At 35.1% G+C, this 26,756-nt stretch overlaps 2 protein-coding genes across 2 annotated transcripts; both read right to left on the reverse strand.

Moving 5' to 3' along the window:
• Positions 1–17,676: 17,676 nt before the first annotated feature.
• On the reverse strand, positions 17,677–21,771 carry LOC110884043 (magnesium transporter MRS2-I). The gene is made up of 11 exons (XM_022131716.2): positions 21,308–21,771; positions 21,184–21,213; positions 20,095–20,248; positions 19,847–19,968; positions 19,600–19,674; positions 19,173–19,397; positions 19,053–19,097; positions 18,660–18,704; positions 18,228–18,257; positions 18,018–18,137; positions 17,677–17,934 (listed from the first exon to the last, which is right to left on the reverse strand). Exons 1-11 carry the CDS (start codon positions 21,557–21,559, stop codon positions 17,848–17,850), a joined length of 1,185 nt encoding a protein of 394 aa, XP_021987408.1. The 5' UTR covers positions 21,560–21,771; the 3' UTR covers positions 17,677–17,847.
• A 2,364-nt stretch (positions 21,772–24,135) lies between these two features.
• Positions 24,136–25,940, reverse strand: LOC110884044 (photosystem II reaction center W protein, chloroplastic). The gene is made up of 2 exons (XM_022131717.2): positions 25,777–25,940; positions 24,136–24,588 (listed from the first exon to the last, which is right to left on the reverse strand). The coding sequence occupies exons 1-2, from the start codon at positions 25,835–25,837 to the stop codon at positions 24,272–24,274; spliced, it is 378 nt and encodes a 125-aa protein (XP_021987409.1). The 5' UTR covers positions 25,838–25,940; the 3' UTR covers positions 24,136–24,271.
• Between the last annotated feature and the right edge of the window lie 816 nt (positions 25,941–26,756).

A 26,756-nucleotide genomic window follows, 5' to 3' on the forward strand; every position in this document is an offset into this window, starting at 1 on the left:
CAAACAGTTGGAGGGTGTGAACAAACGCACACAAGATGCGTGTTCATATTGAATACATTAACATATTAATACTGGTTTTGAATATTTTAGTTTCGACCGAACCCTTCAGGAAGAAAGTTAAAGCCAAAAAGTAAATAGACTGGATATGATATGTTATATTGAACTAGGGGTTACCCATCCGCGCGTTGCGGCGGGAAACCCCGTGTAATCCGGTTAGTGTTGAAGTGGTCTCATTTCTCGCTTTGATTGGTCAGTACGACTCTCCCTTTAAAAACCCAAAAAAGATCGCGACCATAGATAAGTTGTTTACTTTAAACCATCTCACCATACCACTTAGATTTTAATAACGCGTTCAAGCCCGATTGATAACTCAACAATTCTTTATTTTTTCAAAGTGTTTGTTATCCTTGAAGGATTCTTTCCAGATTCCAAGGCTTGTTTCGAAAGTTTTTAGTGTGGCACTTCTTTGGATTGGGACAGTATGGTAACTTCATGCAGCAATTTATTTACACTATCAACTGTATAAAAGTGTTTTCAATATGATATGATATACAATTCTTTTTAGCAAGTGCACTATCATTTTGGTGGCCTAAGAATTAATCCGAATCTTTATCATAATGGCAAATTTTGCTTGAGCCTTCTAAACACTTGGGTTGGTTCCAAAAATGAGAAATGGACACCTGGTGTACTGAAACTTAAAGTCAAAGGCTCAACTTGTGATCCTGGAAGAACCTCCTAAGAATATGGAAGATCTTGAACATCAGCAAGAGTTTTCCTTCTATCTTTGTTAATCTTGATGATAACGAAAAGATGAAATATTATAAACTTTACCTCACATACTAATTAAATAGTTGACTTATGGAGTGGGAATTTAAAGTACTTATATTGATACCTGAGCCTCCAACTCGGTTATTCTTTGTAAAGATCTTTCCTCTATACATGCATGTTTTTTGTATTCTTCAAGCAATCCAACTGATATCTCAACTCAGCCATCTCCTGAGTTAACTCTTCAGCTTCTTCTTAATTTTTTTGTCCTATAGTTGTTCATGCCAACAGTAAAATTAACCAATAGTTGTGACCTGTTTGTTATATCCTATCACTTAAATGTTAACATACCTTCAGCTGGTTCACAAGAAGGTCATATTCATGTAGTTGAGCTTCATATCCATTTGATTCCTCATCTTGATTTCCGAAACTTCATTGCTTTCAAATGCATTAAGCTTCTCCCTCAATGCATTTGAAAACTATGAGGTCTGGAGCCATGAACTCTGGTGTTCCTGAGAAGGAAACAAAATAATCCATTATTATTATGCGATACAAATTACAAATCAAGATCAACATTAACTTTAATTGTTTGCAATTATGACAAATACAACACAAGTGTGATCATATCTTCCTCTTGAAACATGGATAAGGGCTTGGTTTTATAATACGCAAGCCACACCGAGGCAATAGGGTCCCCAGAGCCAAGGCGAGAGACGCACGCATCATATACGGGAGGCGCAAGTATTTATATAGATTTATTTATGTATATTATAGGTTTCTATTGTACCAAAAATTTAGATAGAAATAACCTCTATCTACAATTAATATATAAATATTAAATAACCTCTATGTACCACCAAAAAGCTATAAATAACCTACCTCGTTGTGGTTTCTACGTATTCAAGTTTCAATTAGGTTACAAGTTCCAGGTATGGTAAGCAATGATGATTCATATCTCACAAAAGGCTATATCTACAATTTAATATATATATTATATAAATATAAATAACCTCTATGTACGACCTAAAAAGCAAGCTATATGTACAACCTCCGCCCTCCGGCGTGCGCCTAACACACCCTTTCTTAATCTAAGGATAGGAGACTTACCAACACAGCGGACGGCATGCGATTTATGGAGGATAGCTGCTAGGCCCAAATTGTCACACCCTGACTTTTTGCGGAAGCATGATTACGGTGTGACTTTCTTAATATCATTGCATTCAATCATAACATCAACTATATGATAAAACGATAGGTTTGTCATCCATTAAATAAGTTCAAAACATAACAACATTGTTTTAAAACGTTGACACTGAATTCAAGTTTTACAAATCGTACAAATTGTTTTTGAGTTCATTAATGACTCGTCAAAAGATATTGAATAATACCAAGGTTTGAAAAACATGTCTCGTCCTGGAATAAGACACGCCGTCCAAACTCAAAGACCATGGATGACGTCTTCACTCTTAACGCAGCTTAAAAACTTCCAACGCCCGCCAGATCCATTAAAATTTCCTGAAATACATGTAGTTTGAAAAACATCAACAAAAGTTGAGCGAGTTCATGTATTTGTTTGTGTGTAGGTATAAACCTTTGAAAAATGTTGTAAGTATGTATGTAAGTCCCTGGTATGTAGCAATAAGGAAAAAGAGATCACCAATGGTTTGCAAGGCCATTGATATGTGTGAAGTGATGCAGGAAGACTCAAACCTAGCAAATTTGTTACCGGGCTTCGGCTGGAAGACATAGTCACCACATGGTCCATTCTGCGGACTCAGGGGTGGGGCTCGCTACACTCAAATAGATCTATCACTCATGTCCCTCGGTCCTATAACGAGGATTGATGGCCTTAATCGCCCTACCCACTCACATGATCTAGTAGTAAACCCTCCCTACGCTAACCATACCATGTAAATAATTGTTTGTAATAATTGTCGCATGTATTTCACCCCCGAAGTATAAAACTGAAAACAGTAAAAAGAAAAGGGGGATATGAACTCACAGAAGTGCGTAGCCTGTAACGTCAATCTCAAACTCGATCCGTTGCGTGACGACCTATACGTACTAATGTCTATTAGACGAACGGGCCGTGCCTTGGCTTAGGGTTTAGTGTTTTGAGTTGCGTTACTTTAATTTTTATACTTGTTAAAATAATATTAATTATTTTAACTTAACTTTTGTATTTAGGAAAAATAGTTAGGCAACTATTTCGTATCCACACTTCTTAGGTATTTATATGTGCATTTCCTTCCCAAGGATGGGGGTATTTATACATCTACACTTTGTAATTCCGAAAATATATTTGAAGTCCCACTTAGAAAAATATATTTAAATCATTTGTCTAAAACATCTTAATCCCAAAATATACATATTTTTCCCAAAAATATTATATTTTTACTTCATAAATTTTCCAAAATAATATTTTACCAAAAATATACGAATAAGAGTATTTTTCCGAAATATACATAAGTTACATTTTAGCGTTCGCGTTGTAATAATAAATGCGTAACTTAAATATTTTTTTTTCGTGAGAGTTTTTGCTATTATTTTGGAGTCGTAATTTCATGGTATATATTAGTTATATTATTTTACCCTAAAAATAAAAATAATATAACTAGTTCACAAAATAATCAAGTAATCACACAAGCGTTTTAGTATAAAATACATATTCTACATATATATTTATCAAATTTTATTTACGAAAATCAACCTCCGACACTTAGTATTTTTGTAATAAAAATCATGGCGAAGTTTATTTTGAAAACCAAGTTAAAAATATATTTGTAACACTTGTTAGAAAAATATTTTCTAAGTGTTGAGATTTTAGAAAATTTCGCCAGAGTTTCCTTTGTAAATGGAGGTGTCCATGCTTACTAGCATATCATTTCTTTTGTAAAATCATTCAAACAATTATCAACCAACAATATACAATCTCTAATTACCAAACTTGACAAATATAAGCATAAACCATAAACTTATTAACTTGAAAAATTCATAAAAATATGTAGTAACTTACTAGCATACTTAGTAAGTTTTGTTACCTTTAAAAATGTGATTATTTCCTTAAAAACTTTATTTTTAAAGAGTTTGAACATTTACAACTTCTAGTCATAATTTCTAAAAATATTTCTTTGTGAAATTTTTTTATTACACAAGTGTTTCTACACTTGTTTATCCACTAAAAATGTGTTTCGTTTATGTAAGATCCAAGTTTTAACAAAACTCATACTTTTCACTCGGTTCTTTCGAAAAACCACTCATAGATCTTTAGATCTACAAGATTACATCTCGTTTGATCTTTATTTTTCAAGAAAACATTTTATTTATCCAAGTTCATAGTTTATGTGTGGATGATTTCATCATCCACATACTTCTAACTTTCACATCTTGCTAGTTCATGTTCTTAAACATGATCTAGCAAGTCCATGTGATGAACTATATCATTTCAACTAGCAAATAACATTCAACAAGCATAACAACACAAGAATAACATGATTTCTTCATCATTTTAACCATTCTTCATCACTTTGTTAGTTTATGTTTCAAGACTTTGTTTATGTTCCTTAGAGTTCTTGAGATTTCACCATTCTTTTAACTATTAACCATCAAAAATATGAAGAAGATGAAGATCTAAGAAACTTACTACTAGCACAAGGCTAGGGGAGTTCAAGAGTGTAAAAGTGGTGGTTAAAAGAAAACGAGAGCGGTCCTTGAGCTTCCAAACACACCAAGCTTACTTGTATGATCTTTAACACCCTTGGATGTATGTAGAATGCATGAAAGGAAACTTGAAGGTGGTGACGGTGGTGTGGTGGTCTTCGGCCGAACACAAGAGAAGATAAAGGAGAGAGTTGCAAGTGTTTGATGTTTGTGAAGTGAGAAGGTAGTGAACTTGGGGTTAATACTTATAACCTCCAACAAGCTATGGTCTTATGGATAATGTGCTCCTAATGGTTAGACAAGGATCCATTAAACAATTCAAAAAAATCATGGGGTGTCCCCACTTCCCATAACCGGTTCGAGGGGGGGGGGTATGGGGTTGGTTTTCAAATGGATGGTTACAATCTAGTTAGAGAAACAAGTGTTTAGTTAATGGTTATGGTGTGTTATATAATATATAGTGTGTTAGGGTGTTCGGGGACCCTAACTAGCTCAGAAAAATAAAAACAATGTGTTTGGCAATATTTTTGTGTTCCGGGTAAAGTCCAGTTGTTCGGTTGGGTGTTGTCCGTTAAAGCGCTTAATTAATCCGTAAAGTGTCTTTTATAATGCTTTTAGTGACACATTTAATTCCCAACGCTTTGGAAAGTATCGAGGACTATTTTGCCAAGTTTTTGCACTTACTAGCGTAGTTAAATGCTGAATTTTGTTTATTAAGTGCAGAATTATGCATTTAGTGTGTGTTTTAGGCACTTCCCGACACTATAACTATCACCTAGTGATGCAGTTTTATGGTCCTCACTTCCCTACACTCCCTACTAGTGTAGTACCATGTCTCTGGCTCATACTGGCCTCAAAACATTGTCTGTCTAGGTGCTGGCATTGTCAGCATGTTTTCTGGGTTATTCGCTCAGTGTGCTAACTGTGCTTTGTGCATCAAGTTTGTCACTAAAGTTTGTGTGTAATAAATGGAATGACAGTATGAATGTGATGCATGTGTATGTATGTATCAGAAATTGGAAAGCAGTTTAACCAACAATTTTAATTAAGCACAGTCATTAAGCATAAATCAATATTAATTAAATGTACGGATGCATGCAAATTTGACAGTTGTCACACAAATCGCCAATCTTAACCTCTCCTTGATTACCATTAATAAAAATATTATCACATTTAAGATTTCGATGAATCACAGGCGGATCATGGCTATGAGGATACACCAACCCTTTCAAGATCTGCCTACACCCCACATTGATATTAACCCTTCTATGCTTCTGCCTATATACCTAACCAAATTAACAATACACACAATCAATAACTTACTTTCCGAGTATAACTTAAAACACTATTTGCAATCATTTAGCCTGAACTTATTGTCTAAGTGTGCCAGAAGTAAATATGAGGTCTGGAAATAATTATATAGTCTATTAAAGGAAACCGAGTTAAGCATGCTATAAGCGACATATGAACATTAGTGTTTGTCTGCAAATGGACTTTTTTGGTCAAAATTTTCTTAACTAAAACAAAACCGATCCCTTGTTGGCCTGCAAAACCTTAGTGTTTATCGCCAACTTGCTCTACTGATCCAAGCTTGTCCCTAACACACAAATTGCAAGACATGGACTATAACAGTACAACATTCATAATCAACTTCCATGATTAACAAAGATTATGGATTATGAAGGATACCCATGTGTTCAAAAAATAATGCATCAAGAACATAATTTTTTTGATGGCATTGATAAAAATCTAAAAATTTTATATAATCACTTAAAAATATACAGATCAAAACTCATAGAGACAAACAATGAAATACAAACGTACATGCTGATAAAACCTCATCGGAAAAGGTAAAGAGCTAAAACATCTCCGATCATTATATGAGTCGACCTATAGAAAAAATGAAGACAAGTAGACGAGAAGGGCTTACCGGAATTCTCGCCGGAAACGTAGCCAACTTCACCGGAACACTAATTCAAGGCTCTAAGATTGTGGTTATTCAAAATCACCTTTAAGTCTCCGATTCTTTATCTAGATCGTCCGATGAGAGTCACCGGTACCCTCGTCGGAACCCTAGAACCCCCAGCCGTCATTGTCGGCTTCAGCTACCACCGATAACATTATTGTCGTCATACTATCATGTTTGAACCCTCGTCTACCACCGCCTTCTACCATCGTTTCACCGTCTTAACCACCACAACCCACCACCGGTCTGACCGACGGCAAAGAGGGTGACCGGCAGAGACGATGGTCGGTTCGTCCGTCACCGCCGCTCCTCTCTCTCTCTCTCTCCCTTGCTATAGCTGCGCACTCTTTCTCTATCCATCTCTTTAATCTGGGATTTGAACTGGGAGCGGTGGAGGCGAGGTGTTCAAAGCTATGAAAATGTAAAATCTCTACAATAACCCTGATAACTGTTCATTCACTTCTTCTATTAGTATATAGTAAAGTAATAATGAGTTGTATTCAGAACCAAAGATGCTTATTTCATATGATGATTTAAATTATAAATAATTGACTAGTGTATATGCACAATTAATTTTAGGGAAAATAAAAAAAGGACATTTATCGGTTAAAATTATGAAAATAACATGCTTCGCATATGTGGTAGCCTCAATCCTTCCCTGGCTATTACGTCTGTGGTAGCCTCATGAATCTTAGCGAATAAAAGTTGACACATGTCATTATTCTTAGGCTTTTTTTCCTCCACGATTTTTAAACGAGCATAATTTTTTCAGTACGTTAATATTTTTAGAAAAAAGTTTACACCAAATTAATGAGAAAATTTTATCATCTTTAATTTGATGGATTTTTTATAAAAAAAATACTATTGTATGAAAAAGTTATCCTTGTTTTAAAGTCATGTTGGAAAAAGAAAAAAAGGAGACGTGGAAACCCATGGTACAATCTCAGAAGCAGACTTTTGAATCTCAGATGCAGACTTTTGAATCTCATATGCAAACTTTTAATCTCAGACGCGAACTCTACCTTAGACGTAATAGTGAGAGAGTGAGGCTACAATAGACGCGAAGCATGTTCATTATTGTAAAATGAAAAAGTTAATGTATATTTTCGTGATTTTCCAAATAAATTTATTTATTTATTTATCTCTAGTGAAGTTTTTAAAAGTAATAAATATATGGCTAACTTAAAAATTATAATTTTTCTTGAGGCTGAGAGAATACACCGATCAAGTATCTGATCTCACTCAAAGACAGTACACAAGGAAATCATATTTTGTAACATCAATACTCAATACTGGTTTTTATTTATTTATTTTTTTTAAACAACATCACCTACAGAGTGCATACACCTTTTCAATGAAAAAAATAAACATTTAAAATCTTGTTAAAAACCACAAACAACATCTAAGGTTCTTCAACATTTAGGTGGAAGATGGTGTGTGATCAGTGGCAGATTTAAAAAATTCTTATAGGAGTAACGTTTCAAAAAAATAAGTAACGAAATCGAAAAAAACGTCATTTTTTTCAAAATTTACACAATTATCGGATCGTCAAGGGCTAGCGGAGACGACCTCTTATTATAAGGTAGATCCGCCACTAGCCAGGCTTTAATCAAAGTTTATCCATAAAATTGTTTAGCAACAATAAATTAGATTTTTTTAAACAGCCAAAGAAATAAATGTCTGGCAACCTGGGGTAACCCAGCGACAAAAGGTGACTTCATGTGACTGCAGGTCGTACTTGGAAACCCAAACCTACCATCACCAATTCTGAAAATACCCGCCGTCCGAAAGCCTATTAAGAGTTGATCTCTGACTCATTGGCAAAAAGTTTAAACCGTGGAGAATTCACATAGATGCCATTAATATAACTTTATTAAAATAAAGATAAAGATGCCATTAATATAACTTTATTAACACAAAGGTATTACATAGGTAACATAGAATAAATCTCTTACTCCCATGGTCCTCTACGCACCCATGCCGGATCATTAAACGGTTTATTTTCTTTTGACAAGTAATACCCATCTTGTTTTAGTAGCCAATAAACGTTTGCATGCCCACCATATTTGCAACCGATAGTGTTTTCTATCTCTTTATCGAAAACATGAAAAGCTACAGACCTAGCATCGTAATTAAAATCTCCTGTATAAAGAGTATTTCCGAGTATACTTTCGCAAAAATCGAATTTAAACCCTTCTTCATAAGCAAGGCTGTAAAGCCCGAGATCATCGTCTGCTGATTTCACATGAACATTCATTGTTGAATCTTGGATTCCATTGTAAATATAAATTGACCAATTTTTAGTGAACGCACATGTGTCGGAATGAGAAGGGGTAATCAGAAAGCAAATGAAAAATACAAGGAAAAGGGAACAAGGATTATTTGTAACAAGATTACTCATTTTTTCAAGCTACAAACAATGAGTATTTGAGGGTCTCCTCTCACATCACATATCACATACATTTATATACAATGCATGTATACTAAAAAAAATTCGTATAGCTATAATGCACAAGTTACAATGCTTTTAAAGCACGCATTATACATATATATATTATATATGCAACTTTATAAGTTTTCCTAAAGAAAATGTCCAACAATGGTATGTAATCTGATATGAATTGAAAAGGTTGAATATGATATGTTATTAATGAATTATATTTGGAGTATATTTTTTATTGGTATTTAATTTGTTACATTTGTATTAATTTGTTACATTTAAGCGTATAAATAGTTGATGAGTGTAAATGCATAATTAATTCTATTTACATATCTTTTTTTCAAGATTAAAATGAGATAAATATAAATAGTTGATGAGTGTAAATGCATAATTAATTCTATTTACATATCTTTTTTTCAAGATTAAAATGAGATAAATATATGGCTAAATTAAATACTGATAATTTCTTTGAAGTTGAGAGACTATTATGTTGAACCACAATCCAATCCTACTTAGGGTGGTTGCGGTGATCAAGTGATGGCCGGTAAAACATCGTCGCAAATGCGGTGATCATGGTGTGATGGGTTGTTTCTGTGATGGATGATCTTTTTTTTTTATTTAATATTCCCAAATACAATACATAATTTACATCCCAATAAATAAACAAAGTTTTCATCATCATCATCATATTCACTAAATCTCATTAATAGCAAAACTAACGTAGGGTCTCAGAAAGGTAAGATGTAGGGGTTGTTTGTTTACTTCTTAATGGGGCTCTTAATGGTTCAGACCTCTGATTCAGCACTTAATGGTTCAGATTGTTTGTTTCACGAGCAGATGTCTGAATGGTTCAGACATTCGCCTCTGAATGGTTAAGCATTATACAGAGTCTGAATGGTTAAGACCTCCAATCTGAATTGTTCAGACATTTGTCTTTGAACGGTTAAGCATTATACAAGCTCTTGATGGTTCAGCATCTTACTGCTTCAGCACTTAATAGTCCAGACCTGTAGACAATCTTACCTTTACCCCATAGGAATAGAGAGGCTGTTTCCAGTGAGGCCCCCAGCTCGATAATAATTTTGCATCAAGCCTTGGACATAACACTGAGCGATTAAGACAAAAGCCGATTAGTATAGTATACACAACAATTAAGACAAAGGCCAATAAATAAACAAAGTAGAACACTTAATTAGTTATATAGAACAATTAATTCACTAACTAAACTAAATTTAAAAATTAAAAAAAATTATACTATACATTTAACTCCTAGTTATAGAGAGAGAGAACAACTAATTCACTAACTAAACTAAATTTATAAACTAAAAATTATACTATACATTTAACTCCTAGTTTTTATACTAACAAACCTTCTTTGAGTATAGTTATAGTTAAATGCTCAATTCTTTTTAAAGAAGTGTAAATAAACTGTATTTTGAATTTAAGGGATTTTGATTAGAACGAGGATACGAATCAATTTATGTAAAACTTACCTCAAAACGGAGCTCCAAACACCTTGATTTTTATTAATTGGAAGTTTAAACACCTGAATTGAAGCACCATTTTCGTCGTTTGAGGCAGTATTTCTAGGTAAATTTTACATCAATAAACTCGTATCCTCGTTCTAATCAAAAGCCCTAAAACATCGGTTTGTAATTCAGAAAAAAATTAACTCCGTTAAGCTAATTTTAACACGGCCTGTTATCGGCCAAAAGTGGACCAGTTCAGATTATTATCGGCAAATAATTGAGTTGAGATTATTATCGGCCAAATTGAGAAAGTTAGGATTATTTAAATCCAATTTGCCCAAAAAAAAGAAAAGAAAAGAAATAAAAAGTGAGACGAAAACAAATGGACGCAGATATTGAAAAACCGTGATTGTCGATTCTACTAGAAAGCAAACCAGAAGTGTGATTATAATCTTAAAGAATTGCCTCACTCCCAAAATTAATGGAATGGATCAAGGAAGCATGTAGTTTCTGAGTGTGTTGTATGGACTGTTAAACAACACCAACATGGATTATGACAAACTCATCTAGAACTAGATCAAGAAATCAGTGCAATCAAAGAAAAATGAAGCCCGACTATTGTTCCCCGGCAATCTTTATTGCAACTATTCAGAAAAGAAACTCATGATTAAACTTTTGTAGAACATTCCGGCCATTCAGAATCGAAAATCTCTCCCAGAATGGAAGACAAGATAACCCTGAACATCATGGTTGTAAAACAAGGGCACGAATACCGTACTATCCGAGTACTTGCTACAAGGTAGGCTGTCGAGGCCTGAGTACTCTCAACTCTGACTAGGGAGTGCCTAGCGACTTTTGTGACCATTCTTAAGATGAATAGAAATTCTCTGTTCATTCTAAAACTAATTTCATTTACATTGTCATCATCCCATGTTGAACCATACAATCCATTTAAGATAGAAGGATACTTAAGCTTTTTCTCTGAACCTAATGAAGGTGTGGAGGAAGCCTCAGTGGGTGTAAATCATTCCGTTGAAGAAGAAAACTTGGATAAGCAAGGAGGACATTCGTTGTCTATCCCCACAAGTCACCGAGAACATTCGGAAACGAAAGAAATCCAGAAACGCATGAGATATTCATCTGATGAAGAGAATGTCAAATAGAATTATGTTTCAATTTGATAGGTTGGAAGTTGGAACATTTGTTGGTCCACTATTACCCCCTAGTGAAATTCTAACAAAAGCTAAATTCACTGATAAATCTAGAAGCAACCATTAAGACCAACTCAAGTCAGCTAGAGAAAGCAAACGAGGAAACAAATCAAAAGATGGAAACCGAACTACAAAAGTTAAACAAATAATTCTGCACCACGCATACCAATGGGGTGGTGGTCCATTGGCAAAGGCAAAGCCTTTAAAACACCTAGGTTTGGAAGGGGAAGGTTTTGGGTTTAAGTCTCACAGACGACAGAGAATTAAAGAAATTAGCCGTTAAAAAAAATCAGCACCACACATGAGAAGATAACTTAAATATAGCCAAAGAAAAAGAAGGGCTAGAAGATTTTAAGACCTTAAAAAGATAAGTATGCCTCTAAACAAAGAGCCATTAGTTGGTCTTGAAGAACCTCTTAATTTTCTTGTCACCCCAATAATAAACATGTGAAGACTCGAAGAAACTCTTATTCCACAATCGAAATAACTCACCAAAATAAAGGTGATTCCCACATTTGGTGACGACTTTCAACCCACGGTTATCGATTTTTTACGAAATTTCACTATCAAGTTAGGAGTGATATCCATATCTTGATGGAGAATTTCCCTTTCATATTCTAGTGGACCCTTATCGACAATTCGAAATTTTTTTATTGTTTCGTCCGATAAGTACCAACGACACTAGGGTACGATGTTACCAAGTTAGGGGTGAACCCCACATCTTGATAACTAGTCCCTCTCTTCGATTTTCAATCTCGCCAAAGTCTCGAATCCTCAATTGACCAGGGACATGTAGTAACTAGAAGGGTGAATACCATTAACTGCTCCTCGGTGAGAGTATTCTACCTATTAGGCCAAAGCATGTTTCCCTAACTCAAAAGGATTTTCTAGCACTTTGGAAAAGTTTACTTTCGTTCCGAGGCATTCCACGTTTTATATTGAATCTCTTTTATGTCTTATCAAGTTTAATGTGTTTTACATTTGATACGCTTTTCATTTCAATGTTGAAGGCACGAATCGCACTTTACTCGCAATCTCAAAATCCTTCGTGAACAAACTAAATTTATACTCTTTTCATCAATATATGTGTTTATACAATGTGTGTGAACTACTTGAAACTTATGTGCTACGTGACATATTATATGTTGAATTATGCAAAATAACTTTTTCAAAAATATTATGATCAAATCTCATCCTTTCCCTTGTCCCGATCTTTTAGATGTCTTCCAGCCGTATCTCCAACTCAAAGAGAGGTTCAAAGTCGAGCTCCAACAAGAAGATGCTTGCGTTCATGGTCAAGCAAATGACCAAGTGTCATACCTATAGCCATTTAGTCGGAACCCGACACCATACTATCAACTACCACCCAACCAACCTACTACTACCATTCCAATGGCCGACCCAATGCCTACGCATGCTCTAGACTTAGTAACCCAACCTATAAATGCCAAAACTAACGAAGAAACATGATTAGGGTGGATTTGGATACACACCTATATTTTGAATTTTATTTCTGTTTCATGTTTATCGTTATTTGAACTTGGCGGAATCGACCGATGGAAGAAGTGTTTGTTGAAACTTAGGAGGTTATTTTGACTGATAACAATGGTGAGAAGGAGATAGAAGCGACAGTTTTGATGGGATCTATTGTTGGCGTGGATGTGGGTCGGCACAATAAATTAGTGTGAGAGTTTATTGCAAAAGAAGGCATTAATGTAGTTAATAGATGAATTTTCTTTCAATTAACGCTAGAGGAATCGGGGGTCGGTCAAAGACGAGTGGATAAAGAGGCTAAAGGTGAAGTATAAGATTGATTTTATGCTAATACAAGAGACGTTGCATGAAGATTTATCCAGGTTTAACTTTTCTAAATTTTGGGGTAACAACAATTTCGGGATGGATTTTGTGGGTTCCACAGGGCACTCAAGGGTATGCTCTGCTTGTGGGATGGTGATATCTTTAAAGCGAACAATGTTATCAAAAAGAGAAACTTTCATTTGGTTAGTGGGCGGATTAAAGGTCGCAATGAGGAGATAAACATCATAAACGTTTATGCTCCTCAAAAAATTGTGGTGAAACAGAATTTGTGGAACGAGATAAGATTGACGATATCGGGTTTTTAAGGCTGTGGGATCGCCTTTAGAACGGAAAAACTCCAAGTTCAAAAACCGTTGTGCCCCTAATTGAAATGAATTTATCTATCAAGCGAGCTTAGTGGTGTACGAGATAAAGGTAAGCATTTTACTTGTATCAGAGATAACCAGAAAAACTGAGCAAAATAGATCGACTTTTGGTCTGCTCGGATTTTTTCAATCAATGGCCGCAAGCTGTGTTGAGGGCACTACCTTCTTTGTACTACGATAACAGCCTGGTGATTTTGATTTTAGATCAGAAAAATTTTGGTAAGAAAAATTTTGGTAAGTCGAGGTATAAATACAGTAGAAACTCTATAAAATAATACACTTGGGACCACCAAAATTTATTAATTAAAAGAGTTATTAATTAATCGATAAATTAATAATTATTAATTTATATATTAATTAATATTTTATTAATTTATAGTAGAATACTTAGTTTACAAACACCTTTCAAGCTTCCACTTAATTATTGTATACAATGCATGTATATCAAATGAACGGCCCAATTTGAAAAAAACCTTCAATCTCCCACCTTATTATGCTTCTTGTGTTCAATGTATCACTTTATGGACATTAAAAATATTTTCTATATAAATACAAGATCAAAATAGGTTAACACAGTTGTTGACTGATGAAGAAATTATTGAAAGCGTTATTGGAATTAATAAAGATGATATCGATGAAGAAGATGATGAAAGTTCTACAATGGAGCCCCCTTCGTGAAACGAAGCTATTAAAGCGGCAATCACATTGAACAATTTCTTGTTGAGCTATGAGAAAACAACACCAGAAGTTCTTACCATGCTAAGGAAAATTAGAGACGAGATTCAAGGGGAAATTGATTTCAACAAAAAACAAAAAACAATTGAGTCATTTTTCAAGAAACCTTCATAAATCATTCATGTAATATGCTATATATAAGGAATTATTAATTTATATTTTATATGGGGTCTAAAGAAATTATCAAAAATGTATTATCTTATTTAGCGAATTATTAATTTAGCACCCTATCCCCGAGTCGGGACCGGCAAAAAATATTATCTTAGAGAGTTTATTAAATAATCGAGTATTAATTTATCGAGTTTCTACTGTAAGTGGTAGAGAAGGCAGCAGATCAATTCAGTTTTGTGGGCCCACCGAACATTTTTTTGACAAAAAAAAGTTTGCTGTTTTACGAAAATCTATTAAAGATTGGAGGGAAAAATGTTGTTAGAAGAGGGGGAGGCTCATAATTTGGCAGTGGAAGAGTTAGAAAATTTAGAAGAAGTCATGGAAGTTCGTGATTTATCGGAAGACGAAGAATGGTATTTGCTGGAAAATAAGAGAATTCTAAAAGAAATTGGGGATAATAAGAACGCGGACCTAAAACAGAGATCTACAAATAGATGGGCTCTCGATGGGGACGAAAACTCAAAAATTTTTCATGCTCTTGTAAATAACAGGAAAGCGAGAAACTTGATACCGGGTCTGACTATTGGGGACAGGTGGGTATCGAAGCCCGCAAAGATCAAAAGGGAGATTATATGTTTTTTTAGAATTAGATTTCGTGAGGAGGTGGGGGTGCGGCCTCGGTTGGTTTGTGATAATTTCAAAGTGCTAATGGAAGTGGAAAAATCTTCGATGGTGGTTCTGTTTTCGGTTAGTGAATTAAATCAGGCTGTTAAAGAGTGTGGTGATGATAGGACTCCAGGGCTAGACGGCTTAAACATGTAGTTTATTAAATACTTTTGGGACCTACTTGATCAGAATTTTATGGACGTCTTAGATCACTTTTTCGAGCAGGGAGTTTTTAATGAAGGAAGCGGCTCTTCGTTTATCACTTTAATACCCAAAGTCAAAGATCCGGTGACACTTAATAATTATCGTCCTATCAACTTAATTGGGATCATTAGCAAGGTAGTTTCTAAGGTGTTGGCGAATCGGCTCAAAAGGGTGATTGGGTCGGTTATTTCGGAATCTTCATATTGGATGGTCCGCTCATGGTCAACGAAATCTTGATGTGGGGAAAAAGTTTAAGAAAAAGGTGTTTCTTCTGAAAACTGATTTCGAAAAAGCATACGATCATGTCAATTGGAATTTCTTGATTTCTATCATGACACAAATGGGGTTTCCTTCGAGGTGGTGCTCGTGGATTAGAGGGATTCTGGAATCGGCGAGATCGTCGGTGTTAATTAACGGGGCGCCTACTTTTGAGTTTTGTTGTAGTAGAGGAATTCACCAAGGTGACCCAATTTCTCCTTTGTTGTTTATTATCGTCATGGAGGCTCTTTCATGTATGTTGGAAAAGGCCAAACGAGCGGGTGCTTTTTCAAGAATTCAAATGCCAAACGATGGGCCGGTTATTTCACACCTTTTCTACGCGGACGAGGCTATCATCGTTGGGGAGTGGTCGCTGGAGAATATTATTAATGTGGTTCTTATTCTCCAGGTTTTTTACATGTGTTCGGGCCTTAAAATTAATTTCACCAAGTCAAACCTATACGGCATAGGGGTGGGAAATGCGGAGATTACTGAAATGGCAACAGTCATCGGATGTCAAGCGGGTGAGTTTCCTTTCAAGTATCTCGGGTTGCCGGTTGGTGCTAATATGAATAGTGTCGCTAATTGGAGTTCAGTTTACGAAATTTTCGACAATAGATTAGCCTCTTGGAAGGCATCTATGTTGTCGATTGGAGGAAGAGTTACATTAATTAAAGCAGTTCTTGAAAGTCTTCCGAATTACTTTTTCTCGCTTTACAAAGCTCCAGCTCAAGTTATAAAGGATTTGGAAGCTAAAATAAAGAGATTCCTTTGGGGTGTTAACAACGCAAACAAAAAACTTCATTGGGTGGCTTGGGTCCCAATTCTGAAAGATAGTGGCGGTCTCGGGTTAAGTAGGTTGAAAAATATAAATATTTCTTTGCTTAAATGGGAGATGGAGGTTAAAGACGGATAAAGATAAACTGTGGGCACGGGTTATTGAGTCAATTCATACCACAAGGCTAAATTGAGATTTTATTCTGGCTAGGAAGGTAATGGGAGGTGTGTGGTGCAATATCACTAAGATGTTGTCTAGTACGAGGATTGATGGAATCTCTTTGAGATGTTTCTTCAAAGGGGATGTTGGCAATGGGGAGGATACGACCTTTTGGTTAGATCCTTGGTTATGCAATGAGCCGTTAAAAGATAAGCTCCCAAACTTATTCAAGATCGAGAAGGAAAAAAGATGTAAAGTCAGCGATCGGGTGCTTACCAACACAAGTGGGTCAGCGTATAATTGGGTTTGGAAGAGATCTCTAGCCGTGGGAGTGGAGGTGGATGAGCTGATCGAATTATGTAGAAGGTTGTTTTTCTATTTCATTGACAGATAAATTTGATAGATGGGTCTGGAGAGGAGTTTTCAGTTGGCGCGGTTAAAAGGCTGCTGGATAAAAACAGGGTCCGTAGCAATTTTTTTCGTTCCGGAGTGGTGTAAATGAATCCCCATTAACTGTAATGTGTTTATTTGGAGGGCCGAAATGGAAAGAATCGCGACTTTGGTAGCTCTTAAGAAGAGGAACATTATTGTGGAGGATACCACCTGCTTGTTGTGTAACGATGGCGAGGAAACCGCGGAACACATGTTCACTGCGTGCATGGTTTCTTCTATGGTTTGGAATCATATTTTTAGGTGGTGTAAAGTTCCTGCCCCTATTATATTTTCCTTTAAAGATTTGATGGAAAGCCACAGTTATGTAGGGCTGAATAGATACAAAAATCGATTGTCTCATGGGATAAATGATGTAAATTTGTAATTACATGAAGTCTGTAGTTGTGGTCGTCTCGATTTGAGGTTTGGTGTTTTGTTTTAATGAAGTCCACTTTAAAAAATGACTGGTAAGAGTGATTACAGAATCATTTGGGTTCGGTGGCTCTATTTTATTAAAATGATAAAATTAATTTTACGCCAACACCCGTAATCTAGATATACCACAAAGACCATAAGATGGGATCGTATAATGTGCAACGTTCTTGTATGTACTCTCCCTTTGGTATAAGTACAAGAGAGTCCAAAAGATGATTTTTAATAATGCATAGACAAAAAGAATATACATATATATATAATATAAAAATAGCTCATACAAGCCTGGTACAACACATATATGCACGAAATATTTTTTCCGCAACTTATATAGCACGTTGAGTACAATCACCTAATGCATATGAACTCAAACGCTTGTCAAGATCCAACAAGACCTTTGTGTCTTGAATAAGTGGTAATTGAAATAAAGACTGATGCACTCACCATTGCAGCAAACATGATCACCTTCAAGAAAAAAACACTTATTAACATCCTTGGTACAAACAAGCAAGTATAGAAGCACATAATGATAGGGGTGACATACATACCCATTTGAACATATAGCCATGATTTTTATTCCATGGGTATGGAATGTTCATACCAAATATAGCAGCCACCAATGAGTAAACAGACAATGAAACTGTTCCGGATAATAGGAACAATTCTAACTGTATCATAAAAATAAATAAATTTAAAAAAAAATATTTTTTTCCTAGAATTAAAGAACATTCATATGAGAGATCGATAATAATACATACCTGAATCAGCTGATTTCGATGATTATCCAACTGTATAAAGAAAAAAAAATCATATATTTTTTGTGATAAAAGATCGTTAAAAAATACAACGAAAAATGTTACAGTAGACGTTTGGTTCGCAGAATGTTTTCATTGCATAGGTAATATTTTTTGACTATCTGTCACATGTATAGAACAGGTTAAATAAAATTATTAAAAAAAAAAGTCATGTTAATCAAATTATTCGTGGTGATAAAAAGGACAAATTAGTAATTTCAACTTCGAATTTAGCTTTAACCGGTTTCCTATCATAACCCTCTTTATTTAGCCATAGTGTAATGCTAGTTTGGGCTTTCAAGGTATTGGTAGGTCCTATGAATATTTCCTAACAACGAGTTATTACAATTAAGTAAATAAAAACTTTTTAATAAATAAAGTGTTCAAACTGAATACCTGAATGTTAATGTAATCCTCTGTATCATCAATGTACTCACGCAACTGCAAACACCCAAAAACATAATATTTAAAATACATAAATGTTTTTCAAGAAGACATTAATGAAAGAGGTGACATTTCATTTACTAAAATTTGGGTTATTTTAATATCAAATTAGCCCAAAAAAATAGATTGAGAAATGGGTCAAGTGAATTAAAAATTATTTATTGTTATTATAATATATTCTTTTGTAAACATAATTTATTTTTAAAATTGGAGGGTCAACCCAATTAGTCAATTACTACAAAATGACTCATTTCAGCCCAACCTAACAAGTAGCGCGTACATCTTGTCACCTTTATCGACTAATTTAGAATAGATAATAAACGATCAACTTATCAACGTGATTACCGTAGTCAACTTATTTGATGTTGCTTCAATTTGCATGAAGTAAGCCTACATAAAACAAAATTAATACAAGAAACACATGTTTTCTTTTCAAACACATGCATTTAAAATGATGTGAAAAACCTCAAGCAACATTTCAAGTTCTTCAACATCGTGTTCCCCATGGATCGAAAATGGTGTGGTCCGGCTTGCCCGGGATATCTTTGATTCTATGGTAGGAGAAGCAGGAGACCATGTGAAGTCGCCTCCATCGTTACTTGGGGAAGAAGCAAAAGATAATTTTCTTGACAAATAGAGGTCTGCCATGTCATCGTCGTCATCTAATAGTTGTTCAAGTTCATCCCTTACCTAAAAATATCAAAATAAGTAATCTAAGCTTCCATATAAAACAATGGGTAACTTTTGACCTGTTTGACCCATTTGGCCCGTACTCTTTTATCTATAGCTTTGTACTTGACCCGTTTTAGATAAAACACAATCCAAAGAAACCCATTCATATCTAGTTGCAATCCAATAAAAATCTATATCAAAAATAGAGAAAAATGCATACTTTTAGAACCCGATTGGTCAATCTTGTCATTGCACTCTTGAGTTTACGCACCCTATCCAGATTGCGACTGCTTATCTGCACATAATAACCAAAAATAGAGAAAATGCATACTTTCAAGCCTAATTTTGACCCCGAAGTACATGAGGCGCCCCCTCAAGCCCCTGATGCGTTTTCCTAAACGCTTTGTGCCTTTTAAAAGCCATGTATTCAAGATCAAATGAATAATTAAACTACATCAATAACTTACCATAGATGTGAGCTCATCCAATGCAGGGTAAGCATCGGTTTCCAATTCTCTTGTTCGCGCATCAAGAAAGCTACAAATACCTTCTAATGCAACTTCAAGAGCCCGAAACTCAAAAGGGAATTCTAAGTTTATTTACACAAAAACTTTCATTTAGAACATCAATCAAGATATTGAGCAACACTAAGCATCCAAAACCATAAGTTTTTGAATCCAAATGAGAAAAGTGTGACTGTTAAGGACTAATATACCGATTGATTCGCTTGTTTGAGCCTCGGTTTGAACCCCAGTGCCTTCTTCATCATCCCCTTGGCCTAAATAATTGCCATTGACAGGTGGCAATCTTCTTTGAAGTTCTTCAACAATGGGAATAACATTATCATCCATTGGATCACGAAGCAATACCTATGTTTCAATCAATATTTGTTGTCATAAATACCAATGGTTTTACTATATTGGTACTTAATCTGGTTGAGAACTTTCAAAGTGAAATAATTAGTTTGTCTGGCCTTAAATATCAAAGGGAACTCTTTTTAAGTCTCTTTATTATAGACATATCAAGATTAGTTCGTCCGATAAAACATAAATAACGGATTATTAAATAGATAGCTTAAACTAGAGTTGTTCAAAAAGCTCCCGGCTTATAAACAAGCCAAGCCTGAGCCAAGATAATCGTTCGTTCACTCATTTGCTTGCCCTTTTAGTTTAAAGCCAAAATTTTAATACATATAAACTATCATCCAAATTTTAATATTATGTAAATTATAAAATTGCTTATAAACTTTGCATTATGCATATGTCACAAATACTTTTCTTTCTTTTTATATACATCAATATGTGTAGAAACTACAAAATTTTAAAAGTTTAGAGTAAATTATTTTTTAGTCTTTGTGTTTTAGTGGTTTTAACCACTTAAGTCCAAAATCAAAAAGTTTAACGTTTTGATTCCCTAACCGCTCTTTTTATAACGTTTTGAGTCCCTGTGTTTTAGTGGTTTTAACCACTTGAGTCCAAAATCAAAAAGTTTAACGCTCTGATTCCCTAACCGCTCATTTTATAACGTTTTGAGTCCCTGTATTTTAGTGGATTCAAGTGGTTAAAACCACTAAAACACAGAGACTCAACTAGTAATTTACAAGTGTAATATTAAATGAGACAGCTCGAGCTTTTTACGTGATAAACTCAAGCTCAACATTTCAACTCATTAAGGTAAAAGAATCGAGGTAGCCGGCTCAGGTTGTAAACAAGCCGAGCCCAGCACTAGCTCAAACATGAATCCAAACACCCCTAACATACAAATTAATTAAAAAAAGAAACACAAACACATGTAAAACATGTACCTCTTCAGTTGTAATGATTGCCTTGATATGCTACAAAACCAAAACCAAATAAAAAAAACAATCAAACAGGCAGTTAGAAACTTATTAAAACCAAGTAGCTAAATAAAACAATGAACTTATGAACCTCCAAGTTAAGAACAATTGCTTTCTCTCTACCCAAAATCGCAGACGGGTACGACAACAAAGGATCAAGCAACCTGAGATCTCTCGCATGAATGGAAACTCGTTTCATGATACCATATTTATCCAAATCCAAAACCGTACTCTGTCCACTAGAATCAACCGAAACCCAGCTCCGCGAAACCGCAGTTTTCTTGATCAACGAAGCAGGTTGCGAAAACGAATCAACCGGAACAACTAAGCCTTCACTGGCCATTGAGTACTGGAATTGGTGTCAAGTGGTGAATAAGTTGCAAGCTGTTTGAGATGAAGGGGTTGTAATTATGGATGGGGAATCCCCAAAGGGGGTGAGAGTGGATTGTAGTGGTGAAAATATGGTTAATATGTGTGGGTTCCATTGGTGGTGGAGATGGTAACATTGTATGGTGAGTTGGAGAATGGCTGGTGGTGAAATGGGTAGAATCATGTGTGATTGTTTTGTGGATGCTTACGATGCTTACTACTTATGTTTTTTGGTTTTGGTCCTTTTAAGTTTGTGAATTGACCATAGTGATCCCTGTAGTTGCACTTTCAATTAAACCATCCACAATAAGCAGCTTTAAAAACATGTGTGGCTAACTACCGCATCATAAAAACACTTATTTTAAAAACACTAAAACTCACCCAATTAAAAAAAAAAAAAAAAGCTTAAAAGCATCTAAAATGATTATCACATCATCACCACCTTTTAAACTTGGGTCAAACTATCTACACACTTGGTGCGTAGATAGTCACCCTTAAAAGGTGTTTTTTGTCCTTATATGAACATCTTGCAGTGTCGAACTGTAGCCGAAACGCGGTGTTTTGGTCCGGTTAACCAGACAAAGACTGACGGGTCTGTTGACCGGACCAAAACGCCGAGCTTTGGCCGCGTTTTGGTCCTGTCAACCAGACCGGGTGTCAGTCTTTTGTCTGGTTGATAGGACCAAAACGCGGCCAAAGCTCGGCGTTTTGGTCTGGTCAACAGACCCGTCAGACACCCGTCAGTTTTTGTCTGGTTAACCGGACCAAAACGCCGCGTTTTGGCCACAGTTCGACACTGCAGGGTGTGCATATAAGGACAAAAAACATCTTTTTGGTATGTAAATAGGCAAAATGGTGTGTAGATAGGTACATCCTTAAACTTTTAACCACTTATTCTCTTTCTAAATATTTTATATATATAAAGTACATGGGCCCACAAGAAACTTGTTTTTTATTTTTTTTTTTTTTTTTTGAAAAACATAAAAAACAACTCCTAAAAACATATACCACAATAATAAAAACGAGTAACGTGACAAAATGAGAAAAAACAACCCCTAAATATGGGTTATTGGTGATGCTTTTATGTTCGATTAAATTGTTAGTTAGACACCAATGAAAAAAAAAAGATATTTGTTATCCTCAGGATTTAATTTGATAAAGTTAAACAGTTTATATTTTCTATCATAAATTGAAAATTAATTACCGAAATTAGAAGGCCTTGAAATCCTTATACTTTACCAGGCATTTTAAAATGCTAGGCATTCTAGCTTTGGCTGAGTTAGAGACTCTTGCCTTTTGGAGAAAAGACCAAGATTCAAATCCTGGTATCGATTGTAATTTAGTATTTATTGTTGTAGTTAGTAGTATGAGTAAGAATAATGTAACTTTTGCCATTCGGAAAAATATCTTATAATTCTAGTTTATATATAGGTAAAAAAATAAATAGCTTCATGTACTTGAATTTATATTGTGTTTTACTAGTTGTTAAACCAATAGCGTTGACGATTTACTAGTTGTTAAGCCAATAGCGTTGACGATTTACAAAGTTAACTAGTTGGCTAACAATGATAAGAGACAAGTATAAATGGATTTTAACTTATTTTGCTCTATCTTTCACCTGTTTAGTCTGGTTCGTTCAAAAACGAGTGATTTATTACCATTACCTTCCAAATACAAGAATTATGGTGACTTTCACAAGAATAATAATTCACTAGAGGAACTAACTTCTTAGTGCTCAAAGTAAATGAGTAAAAGGAACAATGCATTTACAATAAAATGCACCATATAAAACATGAAGGGTGAAACTGAAACTTTCAGAAGCACAGGGTCTGTTGTTGAATACTTCTACTAGCTAAGGGACTACAAACCGACATTAAGGTAGGTACAGCCGTACAGGCGGGTAAAAAATCAGTTCGGAGATATCCTCAAACAAAGGCGGTCCGAAAGTGGGACCAAAACATTGAACTCATCACTACTAATCGAGAAGTATCTTTTTTCGTCCATTTCGTATTGTTTTTTTAATTTTTTTTCTTTTTCATTTTTTCTCACTTCAAGTAACTACCAACTCCAGTACATATCAGAGTATCGGGTGTAGAGACGTCTCCGATAATTCACGTACCCTATTCGAATTTGAAAAAATCTCTTCTATAATGTTTTATTATTATTTAAAAAATAATAATCAAATTAGTATTGGGCTCAATAAACCTAATGGCAAATGGGCTAAATTTTAAACCACAAATAATATTTGTAAATGGGCCTATATTGGAATTGGTATGTGTTTACTATATAAAAAAATAACATATACATATCGGATTTTTTTTAAATCGCGTGCCCCTCAAAATCACGTGCCTTATGCGAAGGTCCTCCCCGCATACTATCAAAGCCGTCACTGATTGGGTGAACTGGTTACGTGGCGGTTTTAACTGTTTAAGTACAACCGCCATTAACTGTCCTAACAGTCTATTAACGACTAACTAATATACTATCTTATAAAACCCCTCAACTATTACAATATTACAATTAAGACCCTATAATATATTTCCCGTATCATGTTGAAACCAAGATTTTTGTCAAAGCAGGGTGACGAAAATAGAAATTTACTATGATACATATCATCATGGTGTACGCTAGAATTGTGAGCAAAGAACAATTAATCACAACAAGAATATAACTTAAATTATAAACCCTAAAGTGATAGACCGGAGTCTTCGTCCTCATCAAGGCTTCCTGTGTACACAAAATAAAGGGTCCATATTAATCCAAACACACCAAACAAAATCCAACCAAGAAGGTTGTTGCTTAGACCAAAAGGTAGCCCGGTTCCCTCCGTGCTCATTCTCTCATCCACTAGAGCCATGGCCATCGGGCTCGACGTGGTTGCAACCACTGTTGTTGCAACCAATGATGACATGCTGGTCATCGCCAATCGTAATGAGTTGTCCTTCATTGTTTCTCGCCCAATCGAACATTGCACTTTTCCCATTTTGTATGTAGATGGTAACCCTATAATTAACCAACTTTCTTCGACATTAGTTTTTGTAAATCTATGAAATCATATATGGCAAATGCGCCATCATCACTTTGGTGTGGTGGTAGAGGCTTTGTGCCTCTTGGGAAGAGACCAGGGTTCAATTCCTGGCTTGTGGTAAATTTGGTGTAATTTAGAAGTAGTGATTATGTAACTTTTTTGTTCAAAAAAGTACATGGCAAATGCATACGTTGATAGGCGTGTTTAGTAATTGGCCATAACATTTTTAGGTAATTTTGTGTGGGTTGGGTCATATTTTTTGTATAGCTTTAGAAAAAGATTATACCAATTCTTGTATCAAATATAAACTTAAATTTGAAAATGCTATATAATTACATAAACTAAAATATAAGCTTTTGGGAATTTATAGATACTAATGTCAAAATTCAGCCGGTAAAACCCACCTTAGCTTATAAATTTATATATACACTCAAACAAACTCGGATTCTCACTTCGACACATAGAATCCTTGGCAACTTCATCCAAAAAAAAAAGTCGTGTTATTTCTATTTTACATAAAAAGTTTGATGAAATTTATAAAACTAAACTATATGTGATCACCCGAGTCTTGAATTGAGCCTAGCATATGGCTCGTTTGTAGACATGTGACTCATTGTGTCTAATCCAACCCACAACCCCCACCCACCCTATAAGGAAGGGGCACCCCCTTGATTAGGGGCCCCTCTCATTTTCCTATGAGTTGGTTTCTCTTTCTCTCCACTTTTGTAGATCGCGTAGCAACTTTCATCTATTCCGAAGCTCCTTCCCTGTATCGTCTTTTTATAAAACGAGATTATTTACATATTTCATGTTAGATTTAGACTCTGGAACAATTAAAAATGCTAGACATGTACCAACCAAACAAGTCTTGGCCTGAATTTCGCTTTAGCAACAAGTGGTGCCGTTTCATATGTTAATAAAATGGTTAAGTAAGTTGTAAGCGATGAATTCGCTAGCATAATAAACTTTTAACGTATTTCACTCATTTACTTGCATCTTAGTTTAGACTTTGTTAGTTCTATCAATTGAAGATGATGCATACCCAAAATCTGTTTATTTTCATGTATGTCAAAATAATCAAATTTGTTTATTACTTTGTTATCAAAAGGCAAATTAAAGTAATATAAACTTATTAAAATAAAAGTTTAAAAAAGAAAGCATACCAAGAAGAGTGGAAGGTTTCTTGGGAAGAAGAGTGGGAGTGCAAGCTGAAATGGATGCCATTTTCTCTGCTGTGATTTGTCTGGGGCTCAACAGCTTTTTTTTTAATAGAGACTTTTTGTTGGTTTAATAAGTCTACCCAATCCAACCACACAACTTGGATTGCACCACATCTTCTTTTATCCACCACTCATCCCACCAACTGTCATTAAGAGTTATTGATCAAATAAAACAAAAGAAATAATAATGTTTAACTCATAAAGTTATATTAGTGTCTTCATAAACAGTTGGAAAAACCAAGTGGGTCATTTGGCCGGTTCAAATCATATCATTCCGTTTACGTTTTGGTTTTGACGGTTTAACACTTTACTAGTTCGGTTGAATTTGAAACTTAGAACCATTTGCGTATATCAAACTTGTCTCTTGGCATTAAGCTATGGGGTATGGCCATGACCCAAATGACTACCACCATTCTTCACGTCAACGCCATATCACCCCACTCTCATCTGCCACCCTATATGGTGTAGTCATGACCCAAACCACCATCATTTGTTTATTTTTTAATTTATTCCAAAACATCAAATGGGGCTCGAGGTTTTCGTGGATTAAACCAGACGAAGCACGGTGGTTCAACAAGGGGGCGGTATAGCGATAGATCCATGTCCCACGTGGCAAAGCATGACCCAACCCACGACCCTTATACCCCATAGCCTTACTATTCATTTTTTGGAATATGTAATTACATGTTTGTATTGTTTTCATGAACCACATTTTTTGTACAAACTAATAATTTCGGGAAAAAAAATCAATTGAAACCACGAAAACCATATCGTTAAACCACGAAACCAGTAAAGATGACTTTTTCGAACGACCTAGCCGGTTCGATTCGGCTTGCCGTTTTCCAAAACTGAGGTTAGCGGTCCGGCCCAAAAATTTGTTAGCTCAACCAGACGTGAACAATGGTAAATCATATAACCATTTA

The sequence above is a fragment of the Helianthus annuus genome, chromosome 10 (genome assembly GCF_002127325.2).
Source record: "Helianthus annuus cultivar XRQ/B chromosome 10, HanXRQr2.0-SUNRISE, whole genome shotgun sequence".
Lineage (NCBI taxonomy): Eukaryota > Viridiplantae > Streptophyta > Magnoliopsida > Asterales > Asteraceae > Helianthus > Helianthus annuus.